General features: G+C 43.8%; 1 protein-coding gene across 1 annotated transcript in view; it reads right to left on the bottom strand.

The window, feature by feature from the left end:
- Positions 1-26,278, bottom strand: part of SUFU (SUFU negative regulator of hedgehog signaling) — a 1,639,861-nt gene that overhangs the window by 983,256 nt on the left and 630,327 nt on the right. Inside the window, exon 5 of the mRNA XM_044056544.1 lies at positions 19,473-19,558. Coding sequence (XP_043912479.1) covers positions 19,473-19,558 — 86 coding nt within the window. The remainder of the gene's footprint in view (positions 1-19,472; positions 19,559-26,278) is intronic.

The following is a 26,278-nucleotide window of genomic DNA, read 5'->3' as shown; positions in this document are numbered from 1 at the left end:
CTTGGACAGTGTTATCCTTTAGCATGGGGGCTTTGAAACTTTCCACCTCCGTCTTAAGTAACGTGAAGTCTGCTTTTGAAAAGTTTTTCATGGTGGTTTCCTTGTCCGGGGGTGGGGGCGGAATGTGGATATCCAGAGTAATTTTTTATGGTCAGATCTAACCAGCGAGGGGTTGACCTCCGGTGTGGAACACCGGTCGCCCATGTTGGTGATGATCAGGTCCAATATGTTGTCACCTCTGGTGGGAGTGTTGATCAGTTGTTCCAGGGCGTTTGAGTTTATAAATTCTAGGAAATGCTGGGCAAGGGAGTTGGTACTTGAGTATTTCTCCCAGTTAATGTTTGGGTAGTTGAAATCACCCGATATTAGGGTGTTTGGTATGACCTTTATGTTACCCAGTGTTTCCAGAAATGCGGAATGGGTGTCCTGGGACATGGTGGGTGATCTGTAGCAAGCTACAATTTGAATTGCAGTTTTGCCCGTTGTTAGTTGCACGTGGATAATCTCCTAAGCATCGTGCTGTGCCACTAACCTGGAGGTGTGGGTATCCTTGACGAATATGGATACTCCCCTGCCTTTTGTATTTCGGTCCAGGTTCTGTGGCCGAAATGTATGGTATGAGTTGTAGCCTGGTAGTGCTGGGGTGCTCTCTGGAGCCTTAAACCAGGCTTCTGTTACTGCACATATATTGATTTTCTCCATACTGAGGAGTGCCTTGAGTGCGTGCATTGTGAGGTTTAGACTTCTGGCATAGATTAATATTACCCTCAGGCTTTTGTTACTTGTGCTATTTACGGCGGTGGGTTTGTCTTTTGAGCCTTGCCTAAAAAAGTCAATATGGGGGTGGCAAGAGCCTTGGCCAGTATTCGAAAGCCTAAGAGTGACAGGTGTAAGCCGTCTCTAGTGAAGCAGCATGGCTTGTCAAGCATGTCATCCCAGGCAGACAGACACTGGATCCTCTTTGAATGACACCAGAAACTTAGCCAATTGTTCAAATTGATATTTTTTTTCTTTATACCGTGGTATCATTCTTGGTGAGGGCAGGATGCTACTCAGGGTCAGGGTCATACCGGCCTGGGCTACATGATCAGAGAGCTCTTCCATGTCTCTCTTCATGTAGTCCAGGGAGGTACGGCTCAGGTCATTCACACCAACATGGACAATGACAGAGTCATATTTGTACTTGTTCTGGAGTGACCTGAGTACTTGTGTTATGTGGCGGATCCTGGCACCTGACAGGTAGCTAACAGTAACTTTCTCCTTATTCAGCCTAGTGAGTTGGACGTCAGTGTGCCTGACTATAGTCACCTATTACTAGTATGTTGGGTATGTTATTTTGCCTTGAGGGCTGTGATTGCGTGGCACACTGGTTTTGTGAAGTATGTGTTTCATGGTTTGTGTTGGGGGGGTGGAGGTTGCTTGGATGTCTGCTTTGGAGGGCTCTGTTGCTTTTGCAGATTTTTATTTAAAGCCTTCAAGTATGTTTTCATGTATTTACATGTGTTTTGAACCGGTGCTTGGTTAATGGGTCTATATGAGACTGGTGGTGTGATGCCAGTATCTCCCTTCTCCTCTTGACTGTCTGATCCAGTCTTGGGTTGAGAGAGCTTAGCCTCCAGTTTGGCTGTATAATTGCATCTCTCGCATGTATTAGTGTTTGGTGGTAGGAGGACAGGGTTGTCTGTGTACATGAAGCAGCTGTTACATTGCCTCAAAATGCCCAGATTCACCAGTTGGACTGGAGAGTACACCTTAAACTGCCCTTTGGACATGCCTGGATAGGCACAGTAAATGGTTTTACTGAATGGCTGGTAAGGTCGAACAGAGAGCCTTGTCCTTCTGTAGTGCTCGGGTTTATGAGTGCTTGCTATGAGTTTTGAGCAAGTGCTAGGCTGAGAAATAAATGGCTTAAGTGCTTAAGTTGAAAGCTTGTCTAGTTCCAAGGGAAAAATTGAAGAGGAGACTTTATGGAGTCGGGAATATTTATACCCAGCTACCCGGCGAGCAAAACAGGGCAAATGTGGTTTTTATAGCAGGGAAATGAAAGAGATAGAAATTAGCCCAAAATGGCCAATAAACTACTACTTTCTGACCTGAAACCACTCCTCCAGGGACAGATAGGCTGCTCAAAGTTCCCCTCTCTGACAGGTGAACAGAGAAACTTCCTTCTATCCAAGTAAGGTATGGGCACAAACAGAGATCTTTAACACAGCCCTGAATTCAGCACTAACCTGAAAACTGGACTATATTAGCCTAAAAGGCAGGAAAACAAGTATATATATATATATATATATATATATATATATATATATATATATATATATATATATATATATTTTCAGAAAATAAAGCAGATACAATAAAAAAACATTTCAAATGCACATAAAAAGATGCTTATTGTTATATATCTCAGTTCAGAGTTGTAATCAATGCCCCTAATAATAAAGTAGGAAGAAACACAAATACAGTAAAAGCAGATGAATAAAGTGCAATATATATATATATATATATATATATATATATATATATATATACATATACATATATATATACACACACACACACACACATACAAAACAGAAAATGAAAAATCTGATTTAACAAGTTACCCAATTAACCAGAAAAAAAACTCAAAACTGAGCCCTGTTCCAGCAGTCTTCAATTGGACAAGTTCTAAAGTACAGTTTTGTACCTACCATAAATGTAGATGTTTGAGTGTATACATTGCTGCAGTCATTACACTTGGGTTATCCTGCCATCAGGCGGTTCCCCAGTCGGCCTGAGTTAAAAAGTCTTGGTCCGGCGTCAGTTGCTGCCGCCCTCCTCCCTGACATCAGTGCGGCAGGGGTATACAAGATGCAGCCAACGCCATTTTCTTCAGTTTTTCTTGCCCCAGATGTCAGGTGCCCCCAAATAGGTAAGCAATTCAAATTGCTAATAAAACATACATAACAAAAGCAAACAACAACTTTCAGTTACCAGCAAATACTCCCCATAGGTAGTAAAGGGTAGAAGGCATAGGTACGTACCAGCAAGTAAGAGGGGAAGGAGGGTAACCTGGACTGCAGCAGTGTATACACTCTAACATCTACATTTATGGTAGGTACAAAACTGTACTATGTTCATCGTGTTACACTGCTGCAGTCATTACACTTGGGTAGAATCCCAAAGCTGAGCTTGGGTGGCTGGTTCTATAAGGCATTAGGGGTGGCTATAAGGCCCTGCAGTACTGCAGTGGTAAAGCCAGCTCTGGATTTGGAGTATAAAGGCAAATGGTAATGCTTGGTGAAAGTATGCACAGAACTCCATGTTGCTGCTTCCAAAATATCCTTGGTAGGTACTTCTCTGAGGTAAGCAGTTGAAGTGGCTGCTGCCCTAATGGAGTGAGATCTAATGCTGCTAGGTACAGGTTTCCCATGGTGTGTATAGCAGAAATGTATACAATGTCCTATCCATTTTGAAATAGTCTGTTTTGAAATGGCTTTTCCCTGTGCTCCTGCAGCATATGCTACCAATAATTGCTCAGATTTCCTGAAAGCTTTGGTTTTGTCCAAGTAGAAGCGTAACTGCCTGTGAATGTCCAAGGAATGCAGTAGTCTCTCCCCTTTATTCTGTGGTTTTGGATAAAAAGTTGGCAAATGAATAGTTTGGTTTAGAGCCACACTGGATACCACCTTTGGCATAAACGTAGGGTTAGTTCTTAAAGACACCCTGTCCTGGTGGAAAATGAGGAAAGGTTCCACTGCCATTAGTGCCTGTAATTCTGAAACTCTTCGTGCTGATGTTATTGGCAGGAGTAGAGCAGTTTTCCAAGAGATATATTTTAATTCTGCTGTGTTAGCTGGCTCAAAGGGAGGTAAAGTCAATTTTTCCAAAACAAAGTTGAGGTCTCAAGTTGGAGTAGGTGCTCTACGGGGCGGTCTTATGTTTTTAGCCCCCCTGAGGTACTGTCTTAGCAAAGGATTAGAGAAAATTGGTGGATCCATGTTGTAATGAGCAGAGATGGCAGAGGCGTGGATCTTGATGGATGAGAAGGAGAGTCCTTTGTCCAGAATCTCAGTTAAACATTGTAGTATTTGAGGAATGTTTGGAACATGAGGGTCAAGGCTGTGTGCTTGGTTCCAGGCACAGAATCTCTTCTATTTATCCGAATAGGCTTTCCTGGTGCTAGGCCTTCTGGCCTCCAGAATGACATCCATAACAGCTTTGGAGAGCGGCACTGCCTGCTTGACTAAGGAATCTTCCATGCAGCTAGGTTTAAGGTCTTTAGCTGGCTGTGTAGTATCTGACTGTTGTGCTGAGTCAGCAGATGTGGGATATGAGGCAAAATCCAGGGTGGTCCTTGTGCTAAGTTCTTTAAGATTGGGTACCAGTGTTGGCATGGCCAGTCTGGTGAAATCAGGATCATCTTTGGCTCTTCTTGTCTGGCTTTTATGAGTACCTTTGGTAGGAGAGGTAGTGGTGGGAAAGCATATACTTGTAGGTTTTTCCAGCTGAATGAGAGGGCATCCACTTTCCATGCTTGTGGATGGTAACTCCTTGTGCAGAATTTCTGTAGCTGGCAGTTCACTGGGGATGCAAACAGATCTATGTCCGGGCTCCACCATTTCTGTGTTATCATTCTGAATATCTGTGGATTCAATTCCCATTTGTGGGGATCCATGATGTTTCTGCTTAAGTCGTCTGCCAGTGTGTTTTTCTCTCCTGGCAGGAATTGTGCTTGCAGATGAACTTGATAGTTTAGAGCTGTGTTCCACAAGGTCATGGCTTGCCTGCAGAGGGGGTAGGAGTGAGTGCCCCCTTGCTTGTTTATGTACCACATAACTGTAGTGTTGTCTGTCTTTAGTAATAGTTGTCCTGGATGCAGCAGGTCCTTGAAAGCTATAAGTGCATTTTGTACAGCTAGCATCTCTTTTTGATTGATGTGAAGATGCCTTTGTTCTGCGGGCCACTTGCCCTGAATACAGTTGCCTGCCATGTGTGCTCCCCAAGCGTAATCCGATGCATCTGTTGTCAGTGTTTGCCTGGCTGTGGGTTGAGTAAAAGGCTGTCCCTTGTTGAGATGACAAGCTTGAACCCACCATTGAAACTCCTGTTGAAGGCAAGGAATTAGTGGTATAACTGTTTCCAAACTTTGACAGTGTTGAGATCATACATTCTTTAGGTACCATTGCAATTTCCTCATATGCAGTCTGGCATATGGAATTAGTAGTATGCAAGATGCCATGTAACCCAAGGCCTGCAGAATTTTTCTTGCAGGGAGTTGAGTCTTTGTTGCCATCAATTGAAAGTACTGAGTCAGTTGTCCTTGCTTGTCTGGCGTGATATAAGCCATCTGGGCTGTTGTGTTCAAGCTGGCACCCAGAAATATTATCTCTTGTGAGGGCACAAGTTTTGATTTCTTTTTGTTTACTGTGTACCCCAGGCAACATAATAACTTTTTTACAAATGCCAGATGCTTTAGAAGAATGTCCTTGCTCTCTGCTTGAATCAGGCAGCCATCCAGGTACGGATTCATTTGAATTCCTTTCTGTATGCAAAATGCAATTACTGGTGTCAGGCACTTTGTGAAGACCCTGGGCGCATAAGATAAGCCAAAGGGCAGTGCAGAGAATTGATAATGCATTGAACCAGCTATGAATCTGAGGTATCTTCTGCAATTTTGTCTGACAGGGATATGCAGGTATGCCTCCTTGAGGTCCAATGTCACGAGCCAAGCTTTCTTGCCCAGCATGGGAAGAAGCTGCTGTAGTGTCAACATTTTGAATTTCGGAACATCCAGGTAAGTGTTTAGAGAAGAAAGATCCAGAATGGGCCTCCAGGCTTTGTCCTTCCTGGGAACTAGAAAGAGTCTTGAGTAAAATCCTTGTCCTTGCTCCTGTGGTGGTACCTTTTGAATAGCTCTCATATCCATGACTGCTGTAATTTGTTTTTGAGCCTCTGCCCATTGATTTGGTGGCAGATTTGGCATTCCTTTTAATCTTGGCAGAGTGTGAAAGTGGAACCTGTAACCTTGAGATACAATGTTGAGAACCCATTTGTCTTTGGTGATCATATGCCAATTGTGACAAAAAAGTGCCAGTTTTCCTCCCAAGGGGGCTGCCAAGAGAGAGTTGTTTGGCAGCTGTAGCGGGAAGTCATTGGGGCTGCTTTTTATATGGTTGGGGCCTGTCTTCCCCTTCTTTCTGGCCTGATGCAACCCATTGTCGAGGCCTGTAAGGACCTTGTGGTTGACCTCTACCTCTACCTCTTGGACATCTGTATCTGCCCCTTTGAGGTCTGTCTGTCTAACTGGAAAGGACCAATTCTTAGTTGGCCAATTTCTGCTAAATCTAGGAGGCTGAACCTGTAAAAAAATCTTTCACCGTTTGCATAGATTTTGCCTTATCGTCCATTTTCTTTAATACCTCTTCTGCCTTAACTCCAAATAACACATCCTGCTGCAAAGGTGCATCCAATAATTTTGCTTTAACATGGTCTGGTAACGTATGTTCTTTTAACCAAGCATGTCTTCTAATGACAGAGCCTGTAACGGCTGCTCTACAGGAGGCCTCTAAAGAGTCAAAACCACACTGCAAAGTATGTTTTCCCAACTGTTCAGCTGCATGCAATAAATCCTGCATTTCTTTAAAAGTAGGAGGATCTGAATCTGGAAGCATTTTTTGTTTCAACTGAGACAGTAGAAATTGCTGATATTTTAGCATGTGAAACTGGCAATTTAAAGCTCTCACTGCTAAAGTTGCAGACGTATACATTTTTTCCCCATCTGTCTAATGCTCTGGAATCTGTCAGAGGGAACTGGATTCTTGGCTGATGCGGCCTTAACCCCTTTGGGTCCCTGGGAAATAGTTTCAGGGACAGCAACAGGGCTTTTGTACAGAAAGTTGTGAGAATCAGGGACTCTGTAGTATCTGTCAGGTTTAACTGGGGCTGGAGGTAAGGAATCAGGATTTTAGGCTGGATTCAGTATACACATCATCCACAATATCTAACACTGGCGGAATAGCAAGGGGTCTGTGTTGAGGTAATAAAAGGAAGTCTCTGAGACTTTTCTTGGATTCTGAGTAATCCTGGCCTTCCCAATGGAAATGCTCCCTCATGGTATGCAAGGTTTCCCCAAAGGAGTAATCCTCAGGCGGAGAGGCTGATGGAATTGACTCCTCAGCATATGAATCCTCATAAGGGGGTAAAGAATACCCTAGATCTGAGGATGAATCTGAAGAGACAGACACCTGGTCGGATGAGTCATAGTCTGCATCCTGTCTAGGCCTTTTATCAGGAGGGGGATGGGACCCCCTGATCAGAGTTATTAGGTCTTCGGCCATCTTGAGCATTTGTTTCTTAGGCATGGAGGCCTGTGCTGGAGAATGCTGTATTTGTTTCTTCGATTTTAAAGCTGGCTTAGACTTGGCAGAGGGTTTTAATGCTTAACTGAGTAGGTCTGAAACACCCTCTGAAGCTGCGGGTAGCTCAGCTACTCTGGATCCCTCTGAAGGGTTAATTTCGGTAGGCTGAATAACTTGTGCATCCAAAGGCCCAGCCATCTCCACGTGGGAGTCAGAGGTGGCCTGTGGTTCTACAGAAGCGGTCATCAGGGGCTGCAAAGGTGCCTCGCTGAAAACCAGAGAACCGGCGAATGGCCTAGAAGAGGCTTCGTCGTCAGTTTTTGGACTCGGATGCCTATCCTTGTCTTTGCACTTTTTATGTATTCCAGTCGTCGGTAGTTCCAACGGCATGGTATAATTGAATTTTCTACCAAAGTAATGTCGGGCAAAATCAAACTGACGTTTAATAATGCGTTTGTTAAACCTAGCACAAAACCGACAACTAGTGACGTTGTGGTCTGGGCCTAGGCATGGGATACAATAAGAATGGAAACCCTTATGAGGTATTTGCTTCCCACAAGAAATACAGCTATTAACTTTTACTGACATTGGTCTGAGGCAAGAAAAAGGTTCCCCAACGGGGTACTTAGCTTTGTAGAAGACTTCGGTTCTGGATTCGGAATGAAAATTTCAGGAGACGGCCGACCGGCACTTGCGAACTGCGTTTGCTTCGGGCACCGCGCAGCAAGAAAGACTGAAGAAAACGGCGTCGGCTGCACCTTATATACTCCTGCCGCACTGACGTCAGGGAGGAGGCGACAGCAACTGACGCTGGACCAAGACTTTGGAACTCAGGCCGACTGGGGAACCGCCTGACGGCAGGGTAACCCAAGTGTAATGACTACAGCAGTGTAACACGATGAACATCTGCACACTCCCGCTACTAGGGTGCAGGGGAACCTTCTCCAAAAAGGATGGCCTGGATCAGTGCTCAAGTTATACAAACAAAGCTAGATTCAGCAGGCCTGAATCTGGTCCTATGCTACAGCAACAAGGCACACCAATTTCTGAAAGAAACAGTTCGAATAAGCAGACACAATAAGCCTGTGACCAGAAATTCCCAGCTCAGAAGGGCAGAATCCAGCCTCTCCTCCCACAAGAGTGCAGAACACAAACCTTCTTAATGTAGAATAACTGGCCTGAAGCCCAAGTGCTTAAACCAGAACTAATACACTTTTAGAATAGCAGACACTGAGCTTTCAATCAGCAATTCCCAGCTTAGAAGGATGTAAGCTACCTGTCCTGCCACAACAGTGCAGACCACAAACCTTCTTAATGTATAACAACCGGTATGAAGCCAAGTGCTTAAACCAAAAGACTTAGAATAACAGTTACAATTTAATCAGGCTACTACCAAGCAGTAATAAGTGCAGCAGAATAAGTAAAATTGAGTGCTTTTAAGAAAAGGCAAAAGCAAAATAAAGAAAGAGGAAACACAAATACGGTAAAAGCAGATGAATTTTTTTTTTGTTAGTAAAGTGCAAGGAGAGATGAAGGAAGAACCTAAGTGGGTTGGCCTTCTCAAATCTTCTCTCTGTATTATGTAGAGTGAACACTAGACTCAGAATATGATCTCACTGTATTCAGTTAAGTGAGATGGACTCAGGAGTAGTGTTCAAATAGAGACTTACAGGAGGGGCGGGCAATTCCAGAGCCACTAACACCAAAACAAGAACAGGGAGGGTGGATGGGGACAAACAAGAAGAAGAATAAGTACATTTGTACAGATTAGAGAGATATTAAATCAAAATGCAGACAAAAAAGAGATTAAACACTTATCTTTTCTCAATATCACTGCTGGCAGTAGGTCAAGCTCTCTGCAGCAGTTTGAGCAACGGGTATATCTGATTTCAAACACAGGACAGAAACCAAACAATACAGATGCAGGAATACTTTGGCCGGATTAAACTAGTTCTAAAACTTACTGCCACTAAGAAAACAGACAAGGCCTCCAGACAAAGGATTTCACTACAACTGAGGTCAACACTAAGAGACTATACAGCTATAACACACAAGAAGAAGAATAAGTACAGCTGTACAGATTACAGAGATATTAAATCAAAATGCAGACAAAAATATAGCCTTGGTAACTGTCTCAAAGAAGTTCACCAGGTTTAGGAGGCATGATATGCCCCTTAAAGCCGAACTGGGTAGGGTCCAGTGTTTGGAGGTTCCCAATGTCTCAGTTAATGAGTTCCATGATGATGCGCTCCATAGTCTTGCAGACCAAGCTAGTCAGGCTTACAAGCGATAGTTCCCGGGGTCTGTTGTGGCTCCACCTTTGTGGAGTGGAATATCCACTGCTGTGCGCCACTCTATGGGTACGTAACCTGTGGAGAGACTTAGTCTGAACAGTGTGTTTAGGTGAGGGGTTAGTTCGTCTTTGAGCTTGTGTAGGACGCAGCCTGGGATACCGCCAGGTCCCACTGATGCTGGGTCTTTGGCTTTGGAGAGGGCTGTTTTAACCAGAATGTCTGTGATTTCAGGAGCTCTACATTCTTCTGGTATGGTTATGGGCCCTTTTGGGGGGTGAGAGGGGGTGAAGTTTGCGCTGACCCTGTCTGCCAGGATGTTGACAATATCGGTTGTTTCAGTGTATTTTGTACCATTCTGCACTAACTCCGAGCAGATCTGAGCATTGTCATGTAAGTCTGGCAGTTAATTGCTCTAAAAGCTAATATGGAAAAGTCAATCATTCTTCCCAAACCTGTCAAAGACTTGACCGTCTTTGGTCCATGAACCATGTTCTTAATGAAACAAAAAAAAAATGTTTTGAACTACTGACCCTATCCAGAAAAGTAAGAGCCAAACCAGCAACAGGACTTGTGAAAAGAAACTTACTCTTGAACCGTATAAAGTCTGAACAACCCAAAACAAGAATATCTGAACACGCTGATCCAGTTACTGGTACTGTTAGAATAGCTGAATTAATTAATTAAATGTTGTTTCTGATTTTTAGCAACATTAGTATATACTATGTCTTTAAATGTATTACTGTGTGGAGATAGATTGACATTTTGGTGCTAAAATCTAACAGTATAAGATGGACTATTTGCAGGTTTTAAGTATTCTGATGAAGTCAACATTTTCAGTTGATGAAAGCGCTAAATCAGTGTTTTTACAATAAATACTACTTATATTGAATTATCTGGTCAACTTATTGTGGAGTCCTCGTGTTCTGGATCAGCATGTTCGGAGTTGAATCCTGATACGCTAACTTTTCGTGGTAACCGTATAAAGTCTGTCTTTTACCTGTAGCACAAGGTTGTGAATCAAAAGCAGCAGCAGCATTAAAAGCATAATCCAACGCTCCCAGAGATGAAGGAATAAACTAAAGGCTTTGGGTACTCCATACTGAACAACTCATACTTTTTTTTTTTTTTTTTTTTTTAAGAGACTCAGGAATGTCTCTTCCTTCCTTCCCACTTAAAGAACTCTTTAAACTAAAGATGGTACTGCAGAATGAGATTTCATCATTAGGTGAATCTGAAGACAAGGCATCCTCAGATTTGGACCTGGAAAGAATGGAGGAAGAGAGCTGTGAAGCACAGTTATGCCCTTCTTCATCAGATTCAGAGAAGCTCCTCTTCAGAGGACACACATCTCCTTTTAGCATGGGTAGACACTGGAGTGAAGGACCGGCAAAAAGTACAGTTTTGTACCTACCATAAATGTAGATGTTCGAAGATCCACATTGCTGCAGTCATAACCTGTGGGTAGTCCGCTGTCCTCGGTCGGCCCGAATACCAAAGTGTTAGGCTGGCGTCGGTCATGGTCGCTAGATCTGACGAGTACTAAAGCGCATGACTGACGTCATATCCTCAGTCTTTCTTGCCCCAGATGTCAGAAGGCCCAAAAAGAAAGGCCAAAGCCAAAAATATACTATACAATATTTACAACCCACACCACACAACCACCCCAAAACTACAGTGGGGAAGGAGGGAGGGAAAATTGGACTGCAGCAATGTGGATCTTCGAACATCTACATTTATGGTAGGTACAAAACTGTACTATGTTCTTCATCTCACATTGCTGCAGTCATAACCTGTGGGTAGAATCCCAAAGCAAAAGTAAAGGGAGGTTGGTAAATCATATTGGTAAATCATAAAGCATTGGGGGCTGCTAGCATGCCCTGCAAAACTGCAGTGGCAAACCCTGCCCTAGATTTTGAATAAAGAGGGAGATGGTAATGCTTAGGAAAAAGTGTGCACTGAACTCCAAGTAGCTGCCTCCAAAATATCTTTAGTAGCTACACCCCTCAGAAAGGCAGTAGAAGTGGCAGTAGCCCTAGTGGAATGAGGTCTGATTCCAGCCGGAATCTCATTACCATGATGAGAATAACAAAAAGCAATGCAATGGCCAATCCACTTAGAAATAGTTTGTTTAGAAACAGGTTTCCCTTGAGAACCCAAAGCAAAAGAAACAAACTGTTGAGACTGTCTGAACCCTTTAGTTCTGCTCAAATAACGCAACTGCCTGTGGATATCCAAAGAATGCAAAATCTTTTCCCCTTTATTTTGGGGATCAGCATAAAAAGTAGGCAAATGAATAGACTGGTTCAAGGCCACATTTGAGACCACTTTTGGCATGAAAGTAGGGTTAGTACGCAAAGAAACCCTATCCTTATGAAAAATTAGGAAGGGTTCAACTGCCATTAGAGCCTGTAATTCAGATACCCTTCTAGCAGATGTAATGGCCAACAAAAAAGCTGTCTTCCAAGACAAAAACTTCAACTCAACTGTAGCTGCAGGTTCAAAAGGAGATAAAGTGAGTTTCTCCAACACAAAGTTGAGATCCCAGGAAGGAGTAGGAGCTCTTGGGTCTTATGTTCTTCCTCTAAGAAACTGCTTAAACAAAGGATGAGAGAACAACGGTGGGTCACAGTCATAGTGAGCAGAAATGGCTGCAGCATGAACTTTCACAGAGGAGAAAGACAAACCTTTGTCTAGTAATTCTGTAAGATACTGAAGTGAAAACACTCAAATTAGGTAGTGAAACATCAAAGTCCTTTGCTTTACACCAAAGAAAAAATCTCCTCTATTTATCCGCATAAACCTTCCTTGTACTAGGCTGTCTGGCCTCCAAAATAACATTCAAAACCTGTTGAGGAAGCTGCGACCCTCCAGGGTCTAGAACAGAATATGCCAGGCTGTCAGATGCAGGGACTGTATCCTGACATTGAGGAAATGATTGCCTGCCTGGGACAAAAGGTGCGGACTTGCTGGCAAAGGCCAAGGAGGCTCCCTTACTAAACTCCTTAGCAGAGGGTACCAGTGCTGATGTGGCCAATCTGGAGCTATAAGAATCATGGAGGGCTTGTCCTGTCTGACCTTCAGGAGCACCCTGGGAAGAAGAGGCAGAGGAGGAAAGGCAGAGACGTAAAGGTTGTTCCAACTGAATGATAGAGCATCCACTTTCCAAGCTTTTGGATGAAACATCTTTGTGCAAAACTGTGGCAACTGGTAATTTAGTGGAGAAGCGAACAGATCTATGTCTGGAGTCCCCCAGAACACTGTCAACTGTCGAAATACATGAGGATCCAGTTTCCACTCGTGGGGATCCACCATCTGTCTGCTCAAAACATCCACTAAGGAGTTCTGTACTCCTGGCAGAAACCTTGCTTGAAGAGTGAGGTGCAAACTGAGAGCCGTCTCCCACAAAATCATAGCTTGTCTGCAAAGTGGATGAATGGGTTCCCCTTGCTTGTTGATGTACCACATGACAGTTGTGTTGTCTGTTTGAATCAACACTTGTCCTGGGTGTAGTAGATCCTTGAAGGCCATCAATGCAAATTGGACTGCTAACATCTCCTTCATGTTGATATGCAAATGTTGAAGTCTGGCAGGCCACGTGTCTTGAACCCATTTTCCATTGAGGTGTGCTCCCCAAGCCTTGTCCGAGGCATCTGTCGTTAAGATCTGACTCGCCTCTGGTGGTCACAGAGAGTCCCTTGTTTAGGTGACATTCCTGCCCACCACAAAAATTCCTTTTGAATGCAAGGTATTATCTGAATGACAGTGTCCAAATCGTGGCAGTGTTGCGTCCATACACTCTTGAGATACCATTGTAACTTCCTCATATGCAGTTTGGCATTGGGAAGCACCAGAATACAAGATGCCATGAACCCCAAGGCTTGAAGGACTGTCCTTGCAGTCAGCCTGGACAGGTGAGACAAGTTTTGGAAGTAAAGGGAAAGATTTCTTTGCTTGTCCGGGGTCAAAAACGCCATCTGAGAGGCTGTATTCAGTCTCACACCCAGAAAGCACATGTCCTGAGAGGGTACTAGACTGGACTTTATTTCGTTCACAGAATACCCTAGGCACTTTAACACTGTCATAACATACTGAAGATGGTGAAGTAGCTTGTCTTTGTCTTGAGCAAGAATCAGGCAATCGTCCAAGTAAGGATAAATCTGTATTCCTCTTAACCTGAAGAAGGCTATCACTGGTGCCAGAACCTTTGTGAATACCCTGGGCGCAGTAGATAAGCCAAAGGGCAATGCAGAGAACTGATAATGTAAAGTCCCAGGGAATCTCCTGCAGCTTGGTCTGATAGGAATATGAAGATAAGCTTCCTTGAGATCCAGAGTTACCATCCAGTGATCTTTGCCTAGCATAGGTAAAAGTTGTTGCAAGGTCAACATTTTGAATTTTGGAATGTCCAGGTATGTGTTGAGAATAGTCAAATCCAGAATCGGTCTCCAAGTGTCCCCTTTTGGTACAAGAAACAGGCGAGAATAAAATCCTAGGCCCACCTCTGATGGAGGCACCTGCTGGATAGCTCCCATTTGAAGAAGTAAAGAAATCTGTTTGTGAGCCTCTGCCTTTGCTGAGGAGGCGTCTGGCATGCCTTTGAAAGGGGGCAATGTGTGGAAATAAAACTTGTAGCCTCGGTTTATAATGTCCAACACCCATTTGTCCTGGGTGACTAAAAGCCAATTTTGCCTGAAAAGTGCTAACTTTCCCCTAGAGGAGCTGCCAGACAAGAAGGATCGGGCAGCTGAAGATGCAGGTCATTGGGTCTGTTTACGAAAGGACTGGCCCCTGCCTTCACCAGCAGACGCGGGGAACTCCACGTCCTAGGCCTAAAGGAACCCTGTGCATGAGCTCTGCCCCTACCACGTCTAGATCTACCCCTAGACTGTAAATCAGAAGGGTAAGCCCATCCCTTAGTAGGCCAATTTCTGCTAAACTTAGGGGGCTGCACTTGTAAGAAATCTTTAACAGTCTGCATAGACTTAGCTTTGTCCTCCATTTTCTTCAAGACTGACTCCACAGGAGAACCAAACAAAACTTCAGACTGAAGGGGAGCATCCAGAATTGCTTTAACATGCTCTGACAAGTTCTGATCCTTAAGCCAAGCATGCCTACGAATAACTGATCCAGTGGCAGCCACCCTAGAAGAAGCCTGCAAAGCATCAAAACCACACTGCAAGGAATGCTTACCCACCTGATCAGAGGCATGAACCAAATCCTGTAATTCTTTACACTCTATGCCCTGCTAAAGCATCCACCTTAGATTTCAATTGACTAAGAAGAAAATTCTGGTATTTCAGCATATGAAACTGGCAATTTAAAGCCCTCATTGCAAGCGTGGAAGAGGTATACACTTTTTTACCCCACCTGTCCAGAGCTCTAGAGTCCTTATCCATAGGAACTGGGTTCTTCACAACAGAAGCCCTGACACCCTTAGGTCCCTGGCTAATAGTTTCAGGGTCCGCCCTAGGGCTCTTATACAAATATTTATGAGCCTCAGGCACCCTGTAATACCTGTCTGGCTTAACTGGGGCAGGAGGCAAAGAGTCTGGATTAAGAGAAGCCTCAGAGAAAACATCCTGTACAACATCTAAGACTGGAGGAATAGCCAAGGGCCTATGTTGAGGTAAAACAAGAATTCCCTAAGCCTCTTTCGGAATCTGAGAAATCCTGACCTTCCCATTTGAAATGCTCCCTCATAGAATGCAGGGTTTCTGAAAAGAAAAATCCTCTGGAGGGAAGCAGATGGACTAGAATCCTCTGCGTCAGAATCAGAGTAAGGGGGAAAATCCTGAATGTCTTCAGCCGAAGACTCTGAATAATCTGAAGAATGCCCCAATCCTTCCACCTCTGGCTCCACCCTAGGCCTCTTATCTGGAGGGGGCACAGAACCTCTAATTAAGGTAATTAAATCTTCTGCCATTTTAAGCATGTGTTTTTTAGGCAAAGAACCTGCAGAACTAGGGCTGACACCAGAGGAAGATAAACCAGGCCTGGCCTTAGAAGGTACCTTAGAAACAGAGGGAGAAGGCCTAACCACCTTATGCAAGGAAGGGAGCACAGCCACCTGAGAGGCCCCCTCAGCCTGACCAGACTCCTGAGAGGCCACATCTTGTAAAACTAAAGGTTCTTCCTGAGACTCAACAGAAACCTCAGCCGGGTCCACAGACTCCACCGTGGTCTCTAAAGAACCGGCCGGGAACGAGGACAACTCATCCTGCCTGGATTTCAAAGATTTCTCCTTGGAGGATCCCGGCATATTATAATTACACGCTTACGAAGACAAGCCTAGCACAATCTAACCTAATAGTGCTTATTAAATTTAGCACAAAGCGATACCTGCTCAGGCCCCAAAACAAGGTATACAAAGAGAGTGGTAATCCCTATGAGGTATCTGTTTCCCACAAGAAATACAATTATTCACTTTTTCTGACATCCGAATTAACTGAGGCAAGAAAAGACAAAATATTCCCCAACAGGGTACTTAGCCCAACTTGGTCTTCGGTCTGAAACTCAGTAGAAAATTTCAGGTTGCCGAGCGGCGCTTCTGCGGACCATGCAGCAAGAAAGACTGAGGATATGACGTTGGTCATGCGCTTTAGTACTACGGCGTACTGACGTCAGATCTAAGCGACCATGACCGACGCCAGCCTAACACTTTGGTATTCGGGCCGACCGAGGACAGCGGACTACCCACAGGTTATGACTGCAGCAATGTGAGATGAAGAACATCTGTATTGTCTTAAAAATTCCCTCGGCAAAGCTATTCCAGTTTTCTTGAGAATCTTTCTGAATGGAGAGTGCAGAAGGGGCGTTTACTTTTCTGAAACATTTTCTTAGGTGTCTCTAGTCTAATAGTTCTTGGGAAAGAATCAGACATCCGGAGCTCAAACAACAACATAGCAACTTCCTTCCTTACTACAACACTGTGGACCCCTTCATTCACATCATCAGCAGCAGCCCCCTTTTTCCCATTTTTTCCCTACATGGAAGTCGGGGTATTGTGTTAACTGTCGCCAGTTCTCGATTCAGTGCCACTCTCCTGTCTTCAACACTCATGCCTGACTGTCGCAGATCTTCTTTCACACAATCCATCATTTTGCTGGATGTCCTCGCTTAGTCTTACCTTCTTCCTGTCTGTCCCAAATCTTCCTCACCAGACTGTTTTTTGCTTTTCTGCATGTGTCCAAACCACTGTAATCTGTTATCTTTGATCTTTTCCACAATTGGCGCTACTTTGGCTTCTGCGCTTGTCTTCATTTCTTCGTCTGCCCCAGTGTCCATCCTACCACCCTTCTCAGGCTCCATCACCTCTAATTTTATTCAACTATTCTGCCTCTACTGCCCAGGTTTCATACTGTACAGTAGTGCTTATACACCTTACCTTTCAGCTTCTTTGGCATTCTTCTGTCAGACTACACCTGACACTCTATGCCATCTGGCTGCAGCCCCTCTACTTCTAGCTTTGACCTCTTCATTCAGACTTCCCTTCTCCTCAACTACCCCTCCCAGATACTTGAAGCCGTTTACCTGTTTCACTATCTTCTCTTCTATCTCTTTTGTCTACTTCTTACAATTTCTCCAATTTGCTGCTATTACCACAGTCTTATTTGTGCTTACTTTCATTCCATGTGTCTCGAGTTTTGCAGTCCACTCTCTTATACTTGCTGAAGTTCTTGCTCACAGTCTGCCTGTACTGCCACATCGTCTGCATAGAGACTCTTTACTGATCTGTCCCCTTCGACCTGTGTGCTAATGTAGTCCATCACCAGTATGAAAAGCATTGGGCTCAGAGCTGAACCCTGGTGTACCCACACTCCCACTGCGAACCCCTCTGTGTGGCCGATCCCTGTTCGTACTAGCGTCATTGGGTCCTTGTACATAGCCTGCACTAATTCTACCAATGTTTCTGGGACTTCAAACCACCGCAGTACTGCCCAGATCAGCCTTCTTGAGACCTTGTCATATGCTTTCTCCAAGTCTAGGATTGCCCAGTTGGGCTCTCTCCTCATCTCTAACTTCTTCCCATGTATCTGTCTCACTGAAAATATCGGGTCAATTGTGCTACATCCTCATCTGAATCTGAGCTGCTTATCTCGCATCTTACGTTCTACTACTCTGCGTATCCATTTATCAATCACCCTCTTCAGAACTTTCATGCAATGTGATAGGAGTTTGATGCCTCCTTCCTGCCCACAGTTGTGGATGTCCCCTTTGTTCTTGTACAATGGCACGAGTATACTTATTCTCCAGTCACTGGAATATGCCTTTCTCTCCACACTGCTATGAGTACCCTCAGGAGCCATTTCTCCCCCATCTCACTCAGCATCTTTATCATATCTGCTGTGACGTCATCTGAGCTTGCTTTCCCAGACTTCATTTTCCTTAGTGCTGTTCTTACTTCTTCTAGGGTGGGCTCCTCTTCTATGCTCATCATAGGCTGTTTCTGGGGCAGTACAACTTCTGTGGGGTTTTCTTCATTCAGTAGCTGCTGGAAATACTCTTTCCATTGGCTTTTGATGTCCTGTGGACTGGTGAGCAGGTTGTTGCTGGCTTCCTTTATGAAGGGTGTCTGACTATCTTATTTATTATTTCTGTCTTTACCTTGCAACCAGATAAAGTTTCTTTATGCCACTTACTGAGCCACTTTCCAGAAGATGGTGGAGTGCCTCTGATGCCCTATTCTTTGCTATTGCAACTTCTTTATTAGCTTCTTAGTTAGCCAACCAGTAGTCCTTCCTAGCTTGGTCAGTATCTCACACTTCTTCCTGCAGACCTTCTTTCTTTTGATGACTTCCTGGGCATCTGCATTCCACCACCAGCTTTTCTTATGTACTTTATTTCCATACCTGGCTCGGCCACATAATTTTTCTGTAGTCTTAACATATGCTGTTCTTAGGCGGTGCCATTCTTGCTCAACTCCACCTATTTTCTCCTCTTCTTGGAGTGCTAGAGCCCTCCTTCATACTCAGTACAAATAAAGCAAGGCTTCCCCTTCTTGATTTCAAGGCTGTCTGAAGTTTAGTTTGACAAGTTGCTTACCATGGAAACTCACCAGAGAGAGAAAAGGAAGATCAGACTAATGGTCCAAGAGCTGTGAATCTACACCAGTGGAGTATTCTCCCAGGCCACTGAAAAAAAAGGTGAATGAACAAGTGTCTTCAGAAACTTCCTTGGATAACTTTCAGTTTAGCTGAGAAGGGAAGATCAGTTGAAAGAGCATCTGAAACCAGAGTGACAAGCTCCAAATCCTTATCTCTACAAAGTGTCTGAGAATTCAGCCTACCTTTAACCGTTTTAGGGGTAACGGTCAAATTGCACATACCATAATTTACTGATGCTATCCTACACTGAAAACGCAGGCCATGTGGGCATCTTATTTTATAAGGTATTTTTCCATTGCATGCACGTTTGCCATTCCTGTGAGATATGTAAAAACTGAAATACCTTTTCAACAGAAAAAGGAAGGTTCACCAGTGGTGTACTTCTCTGACAGAAAACTACAGATGAAGCAGACTGCTAATGCTCAAGCAAATAAGCTAACAAGACTTTTGACTAATCACATAAAAGACAAGAAAGTTCTACATTTCACCATGCTTATACATGTCCATCTTACACCAACATGCTTGTGTTCGAGCATACAGTGCACAATGAAGGTGCCTAAAGCTTTTGCAGACTGGATACATGTTCAGTATCCCTGGCAGGATATGATGAATACCGCTAAAGGCCACTGCAACAGTGATCTAATGATAAATATGTTTAAAAATCCACTCAAGAATTCCAAATCAATTGCTCCATTGTTGCAAAAGACTACCACCATGACTGTACTTACACAGGTATAGTTCTTAACAGCTCCAAAATGCCCTGGCCATTCCACTGCTGTGCTGCCTGCAGTTCTTCAGTGCAGATGCCAACAATCTAAGAGCCAAAGCACAAAAAAGTAAAGTTTTTCCTGATTTGATTACATGTAAAGCTACAGATAAGATAACGACAGGGAAATTTACTGACAAGTTTAAAATATTGAGTACAAAACAAAACAAAATGCAAACAGATGCTTGTGTGATAATTTAGAAAAATGCTCCACATCATTTATGTCATGAAAAGTACAGTTGTGTACACTTACCATAAATGTAGATGTTCGAGTGTATTCACTTGTCATGAAAAGTACAGTTGTGTACACTTACCATAAATGTAGATGTTCGAGTGTATTCACTATTGCAATCATTACATTTGGGTAATCTGCTGGCAGGTTGCCCTCAGTCGGCCTGAATACCAAAGTCTTGGGTCCTGCGTCAGTTGCTGTCTCCTCTTCCATGATGTCAGGTTGTCAGGGGTATAAAACATGCAGCCGACGCCATTTTCTTTAGTTTTTCTTGCTCCCGATGTCACGTGCATCCAGAAAAAGTAGCAATATTATATATATACATGCATCAATAGAAACGTTACCTTCATCTACAAGCAAATACACCACATAGGTTGTAGAAGATAGAGAGGGAAAGACAAACTGTAGAATGACAGGGGGATGACGGGAGGGTAACCTGGACTGCAACAGTGAATATACTCAAACATCTACATTTATGGTAAGTGTACACTCGTGTTTCACTGTTGCAGTCATTACATTTGGGTAGAATCCCAAAGCTATGGTTGGGAGGCTGGAGCTAAACAGCATTAGGTGAGGCTATAAGGCCCTGCAGCACTGCAGTGGCAAAGCCTGCCCTGGACTTAGAGTAGAGAGGCAAATGGTAATGCTTTGTACAGGTGTGAACAGAACTCCCAAGTAGCAGCCTCTAGAATATCCTTGGTTGGTATTCCTCTGAGAAAGGCTGCTGAAGTACCTGCAGCTCTGGTGGAGTGAGACCTAATGCCCCTGGGCACAGGTTTGCCATGGTGTAAGTAGCAGAAACGGATGCAATGGCTTATCCACTTTGAAATTGTCTGCTTTGAAATAGCCTTTCCTTCTGATCCTGCAGCATATGACACTAGTAATTGCTCAGTTTTTCTTAGAGCTTTAGTCCTGTTCAAGTAGAATCTTAGCTGTCTGTGTACGTCCAAGGAATGCAGAATTCTCTCCCCTTTGTTCTGCAGATTTGGATAAAAAGTTGGCAGATGAATTGTTTGGTTAAGAGCCACACTGGAAACAACCTTAAGCATAAAAGTAGGATTTGTCTTCAGAGACACCCTGTCTGGGTAAAATATGATAAAAGGCTCTACAGCCATGAGGGCCTGTAGCTCTGAAACTCTTCTTGCTGGAGTAATTGCTAGTAGCAGAGCTGTCTTCCATGACAAAAACTTTACATCAGCGGTTGCAGCTGGCTCAAATGGAGGCAGGGTGAGCTTTTCCAACACATAACTGAGGTCCCATGCTGGTAATGGTGATCTTCTAGGAGGCCTTACATTTTTGGCTCCTCTAAGATACTGCTTTAGTAAAGGATGAGAAAAGATTGGTGGCTCTGTATTGTAATGAGCCAAAATGGCAGAGGCATGAATTTTGATCGATGAGAAAGATAGACCTTTGTCAAGCATCTCAGTTAAGTATTGTAATATCTGAGGAATGTGTGGTTCTGCTGTATCAGTTCCTTGTGCTTGATTCCAAGCACAGAATCTCTTCCATTTGTCAGCATAAAATTTTCTAGTACTAGGCTTTCTGGCTTCCAAAATGACATCCATCACAGCTTTACTGAGAGGTGTCGTTTGTATGATTACAGGATTAACCATGCTGCCAGGTTCAGAGTCTGTAGTTGATTGTGCAGGATCCGATTGTTTTGCTGGGAAAGTAGTTGCGGTTTTTGAGGCAAGGTCCAGTATTGAAACAAGTTCCTTAGGATTGGGTACCAGTATTGTCTGGGCCAGTCGGGGGCAATTAATATCACCTTTGGCTTCTCTTGTCTGACTTTTAGGAGGACCTTGGGTAGAAGAGGCACAGGAGGAAAGGCGTAAACTGATAGGTTTTTCCAACTGAAAGATAGGGTGTCCACTTTCCATGCTTGTCTGTGATAAGTCCTTGTGCAGAATCTTTTCAGTTGATAATTTTGAGGAGAGGCAAATAGATCTATGTCTGGGCTCCCCCATTTCTCTGTTATCATGCTGAAGACTTGTGGATTTAATTTCCACTCGTGAGGATCCATAAGGTTTCTGCTTAAATCGTATGCCAGAATGTTTTGTTTTCCTGGCAGGAATTGAGCTTGAAGATGTATTCGGTAGGTCAAAGCTGTGTCCCACAGTGCCATGGTTAATCTGCAAAGGGGGTATGAGTGTGTGCCCCCTTGCTTGTTTATATACCTCATGATTGTGGTGTTGTCCGTCTTTATCAGTAGTTTTCCTGGATGAAGTAAGTCCTTGAAGGCTGTTACGGCATTTCGAACAGCTAGCTTCTCTTTCTGGTTGATATGTAGATGCATTTGATTTTGGTGCCCATATGCCCTGAATGCATCTTCCTGCCATGTGGGGCCCCCAGGCATAATCTGATGCGTCTGTTGTGAAGGTTTGGCTGGCAGGGGGTAGAGTGAAGGGCCGTCCCATGTTATGGTGACAGGCCTTTACCCACCGTAGAAACTCCTGTTGCAGGCAGGGAATGAGAGGAATAATTGTATCCAGACTGTGTGAATGTTGACTCCATAAACTTTTTAGGTACCACTGAAGTTTCCTCATATGCAGTCTTACATATGGAATCAGTAGTATGCAGGATGCCATGAAGCCCAGAGCCTGCGGAATTTGTCTTGCAGAAGACTGGGTTTTTGTTGCTATCAGTTTGTAGCAAGTAGTCAGTTGCCTTTGTTTGTCTGATGTGAGGTAAGCCATCTGGGCAGTTGTATTCAAGCTTGCACCCAGGAATGTTATCTTTTGAGAGGGTACCAGTTGTGATTTCTTTTCGTTTATTGTGTACCCTAGGCATGTTAGAAGCCTTTTCACAAACGCCAGGTGGTGTAGAAGTGTCCTTGTTGTCTGCTTGTATGAGACAGTCGTCCAAGTAAGGATATATTTGAATACTTCTTTGCCTGCAAAATGCAATTACTGGTGCCAGGCACTTTGTAAAGACCCTAGGAGCAGTCGATAAGCCAAAGGGCAGTGCAGAGAATTGGTAATGCATTAAGCCAGCCTTGAATCTGAGGTATCTTCTGCACGACTGTCTTATTGGGACATGCAGGTATGCCTCTTTTAGGTCTTAAGTCACCAGCCAAGCATTCTTGCCCAGCATGGGCAGAAGCTGCTGCAAAGTCAGCATTTTGAATTTTGGAATGTCCAGGTATGTGTTCAAAATCGATAAATCCAGTATTGGCCGCCAAGCATTGTCCTTTCTGGGTACCAAGAACAGTCTTGAGTAAAAACCTTGTCCTTTTTCCTGCTCTGGTACTGTCTGAATGGCCCCCATATCCATGAGGGAAGTAACCTATTTCTGTGCCTCTGCCCATTGATTTTTTGGCAGATCTGGCCAACTATTTGTCATTGGCAGAGTGTGGAAATGGAATCTGTATCCCTGTGATACGATGTTTAGTACCCACTTGTCCTGGGTTATTAACTGCCAATTTTGAGCAAAAAGTGCTAATTTTTCCCCTCTGGGTGCTGCCAAAACTTAAGTGCTTGGTGTAGTCAGAGGGAAATCAATGGGACTGCTTTCTGTAGGTTTGCGATTGATCTCCTCCAGATTTGGAGGTGGATGCGCCCCATTGCTTTGACCTGTATGAGTCTTGAGCCTGATACCTAGAACCCTTAGGGCATCTGGATTTGCCCCTTTGAGCTCTGTCTGACACAGGAAAGGACCAATTTTTTGTAGGTCAGTGTCTACTGAATCTTGGTGGCTGCACTTGTAAGAAATCTTTAACAGTTTGCATAGACTTAGCTTTGTCTTCCATTTTCTTTAAAACCTCTTCAGCCTTAATAACAAACAGAGAATCATGCTGTAAAGGTGCAACTAGCAATTTAGCTTTAACATGATCAGGCAAATTTTGTTCCTTTAACCAGGCATGCCTCCTAATCACAGATCCAGTAACTGTAGCCCTGCAGGAGGCCTCTAAAGAATCAAAACCACATTACAAAGTATGCCTTCCAACTTGTGCAGCTGCATGCAATAATTCCTGCAATTCTTTATTTTCTGCACATTCTGAAATCAACATAATTTTCCGTTTCAGCAATCTCATAACATGCTGTTGGTACTTAAGCATATGAAATTGACAATTTAAGGCCCTGATTGCCAAGGTTGCAGATGTATAAACCTTTTTTCCACATCTGTCTAGTGCCCTAGAATCTCTGTCAGAGGGGGTAGGGTTTTTTGCTGTTGAGGCCTTAACTCCCTTTGGACCCTGTGAAATAGTTTCAGGATCAGCAGCAGGGTTTTTAAATAAAAATTTATGTGAGTCGGGAACTCTGTAATATCTGTCAGGCTTACTGGGAGCCGGAGGTAAGGAGTCAGGGGTCAAGGAGCCACTTTTGAGATTTTAAGTATTTTTCCTCTGTTTATTTGCTAAGTTTTTCTGCATAGTTGCCTAGTTTGAGCATTTTCTGGCTTGTTAAACTTGATTTCTGCATTAGTAGCTGTATTTAGAGCACAACCAAAAGCTGTTTACTTAATTTCCTGTTTGCACTTAATTTTAAAATCGTTTTTTTCTCAAAACTTGCATATTTTCTGTCTTTGGCCTAGCACTCTTGTGTGGGGTCATTTACTGTACTGTTATAACTTGATATTACTTGTGTACCTCTGCTATCTCTGAAAAAACAAAAACAAAAAAACAATCTTGCTTTTTTCCCACTTTTCTGAGATTTAAAAAAGTTCAGTTATAGGCTTGCTGTTCTTGAACTGTTTGTAAGTTTCTGTGAGGCCATTTTTGCTTGGGCTAAAGGAAAGTCTCTCTGTTGATCAGTGGCAGTGAAAAACATTGAGCAGCTTCCCTGCCCCCCGTGGGAGTGGTTACGGACTTGAAACTGTAGTTTTATTGGCCGTTTTGGGTCAATTCCTGGCTCTTTCCAGCCCCTGCTATCAAGCACGCTTTAGCACAGAGTTGCCACTAGAGCAGCATCGGGCAGCGCTGGTTTAACAAGGTTAAACTTTTTCTGGCTCCATAAAGTCTGTTCTTCATTTTTTTCCCTTAGAACTGCTCTACTAGTAATCTAACAGTATATCCCTTAACTAAAATGTGCAGCACTTGTTCCTAAAAGCTTTTTTTTTTTCTCCAAAAAAAAAAAAAAAAAGCTCAGCACTTGTCTTAAAAGCATCTTCTTTTCAGGTTTAGCACTTCTGCATTATACAAAGTCCCTCACTAGCGAACCCCCCCCCCAGGAGTACCCACTTCCTTACTAAGTCCTCTCTTATTCAGTTACACCCCTAACTTCTTAATTTCTCTAGCATGTCGAAGGGCCAAGATGCTGGCGTCCTCTCCTGTCTAGTTGGTGAATCTGGGAATATTGAGGCAATGTTACAATTGCCTCATGTACACAGACAACCCTCTCCTCCTCCCACATAACACAAATACTTACGAGAGATGCAGCTATTTGGCCAAACTGGAGGCTGAGCTCTCTCAACTCAGGACTGGCAAGACCAGACAGGAGGAGAAGGCAACTACACACACCACAAAACCAGTCTCACATAAAGCTATCACAACAATAAATCAAACACATAAACACACAAAGACATACTCGGAGGCTCTGAGCAAAAATTTACCTAAACAGCAGAGGCCTCCAAAGCAGACACCCAAGCAACTGCCACCTCATGACACACCACAGGCAACGCATAAACCACAAAATCAGTGTGCAAAGCAGTCACAGCCCTTAAGGCCAAATGCAACACCAAACATACTTGTCATAGGTGACTCCATAGTCAGACACACTGACGTCCCACTCACCAGGCTGAATAAGAAGAGGGTCACAGTAAGCTGCCTATCGGGCGCTAGAATCCGCCACATAACACAAGCACTCAGGTCACTCCACAGCAAGTACAAATATGACATAGTCATTGTCCATGCTGGTGTGAACGACCTGAGACATACCTCCCTGGACTACATGAAAAGAGACATAGAGGAGCTCTCTGATTATGTAGCCCAGGCAGGTATGACCCTGACCCTGAGCAGTATCCTTCCTTCACCAAGAATGATGCCACAACATACAGACAACATGATCAGCTTTAACAATTGGCTTAATTTCTGGTGTCATTCAAAGGGGATCCAGTGTCTGTCTGCCTGGGATGACATGCTTGACAAGCCACGCTGCTTAAGGGGCTTGCACCTGTCACCTCTGGGATTCCGGATATTGGCTAAGGCTCTTGCCACCCCCATAGTGCCTTTTTTAGGCAAGGCTCAAATTCTAAACCTACCACCCTAGAAAACAAAAATGGGAAGAAACTAAGGGTAATGCTGCTCAATGCCAGAAGTCTAAATCTCAAAATGCATGCACTCGAGGCCCTTCTCAGTATGGAGAACATCGATGTCTGTGCTGTAAATGAAACCTGGTTCAAGGCTCCTGAGAGCACCCCGGCACTATCAGGTTTTACCTCATATCATGCGTTCCGGCCCCAAAAAGTACAGTTTTGTACCTACCATAAATGTAGATGTCCGAACTGGATAGCATCTGCAGTCATAACAAATGGGTTGTCCTGTCGTCAGGCAGCCCTTCGGTCGGCCGGATTCCAAAGTCTGGGTCCGGCTTCGGCTG

Source organism: Protopterus annectens, chromosome 14.part0 (assembly GCF_019279795.1).
Source record: "Protopterus annectens isolate FY-2018-M chromosome 14.part0, PAN1.0, whole genome shotgun sequence".
In the NCBI taxonomy this organism is placed as follows: domain Eukaryota; kingdom Metazoa; phylum Chordata; order Ceratodontiformes; family Protopteridae; genus Protopterus; species Protopterus annectens.
Note: the sequence above shows the minus strand (reverse complement) of the source record. Positions and strands in the feature narration are given on the sequence as shown.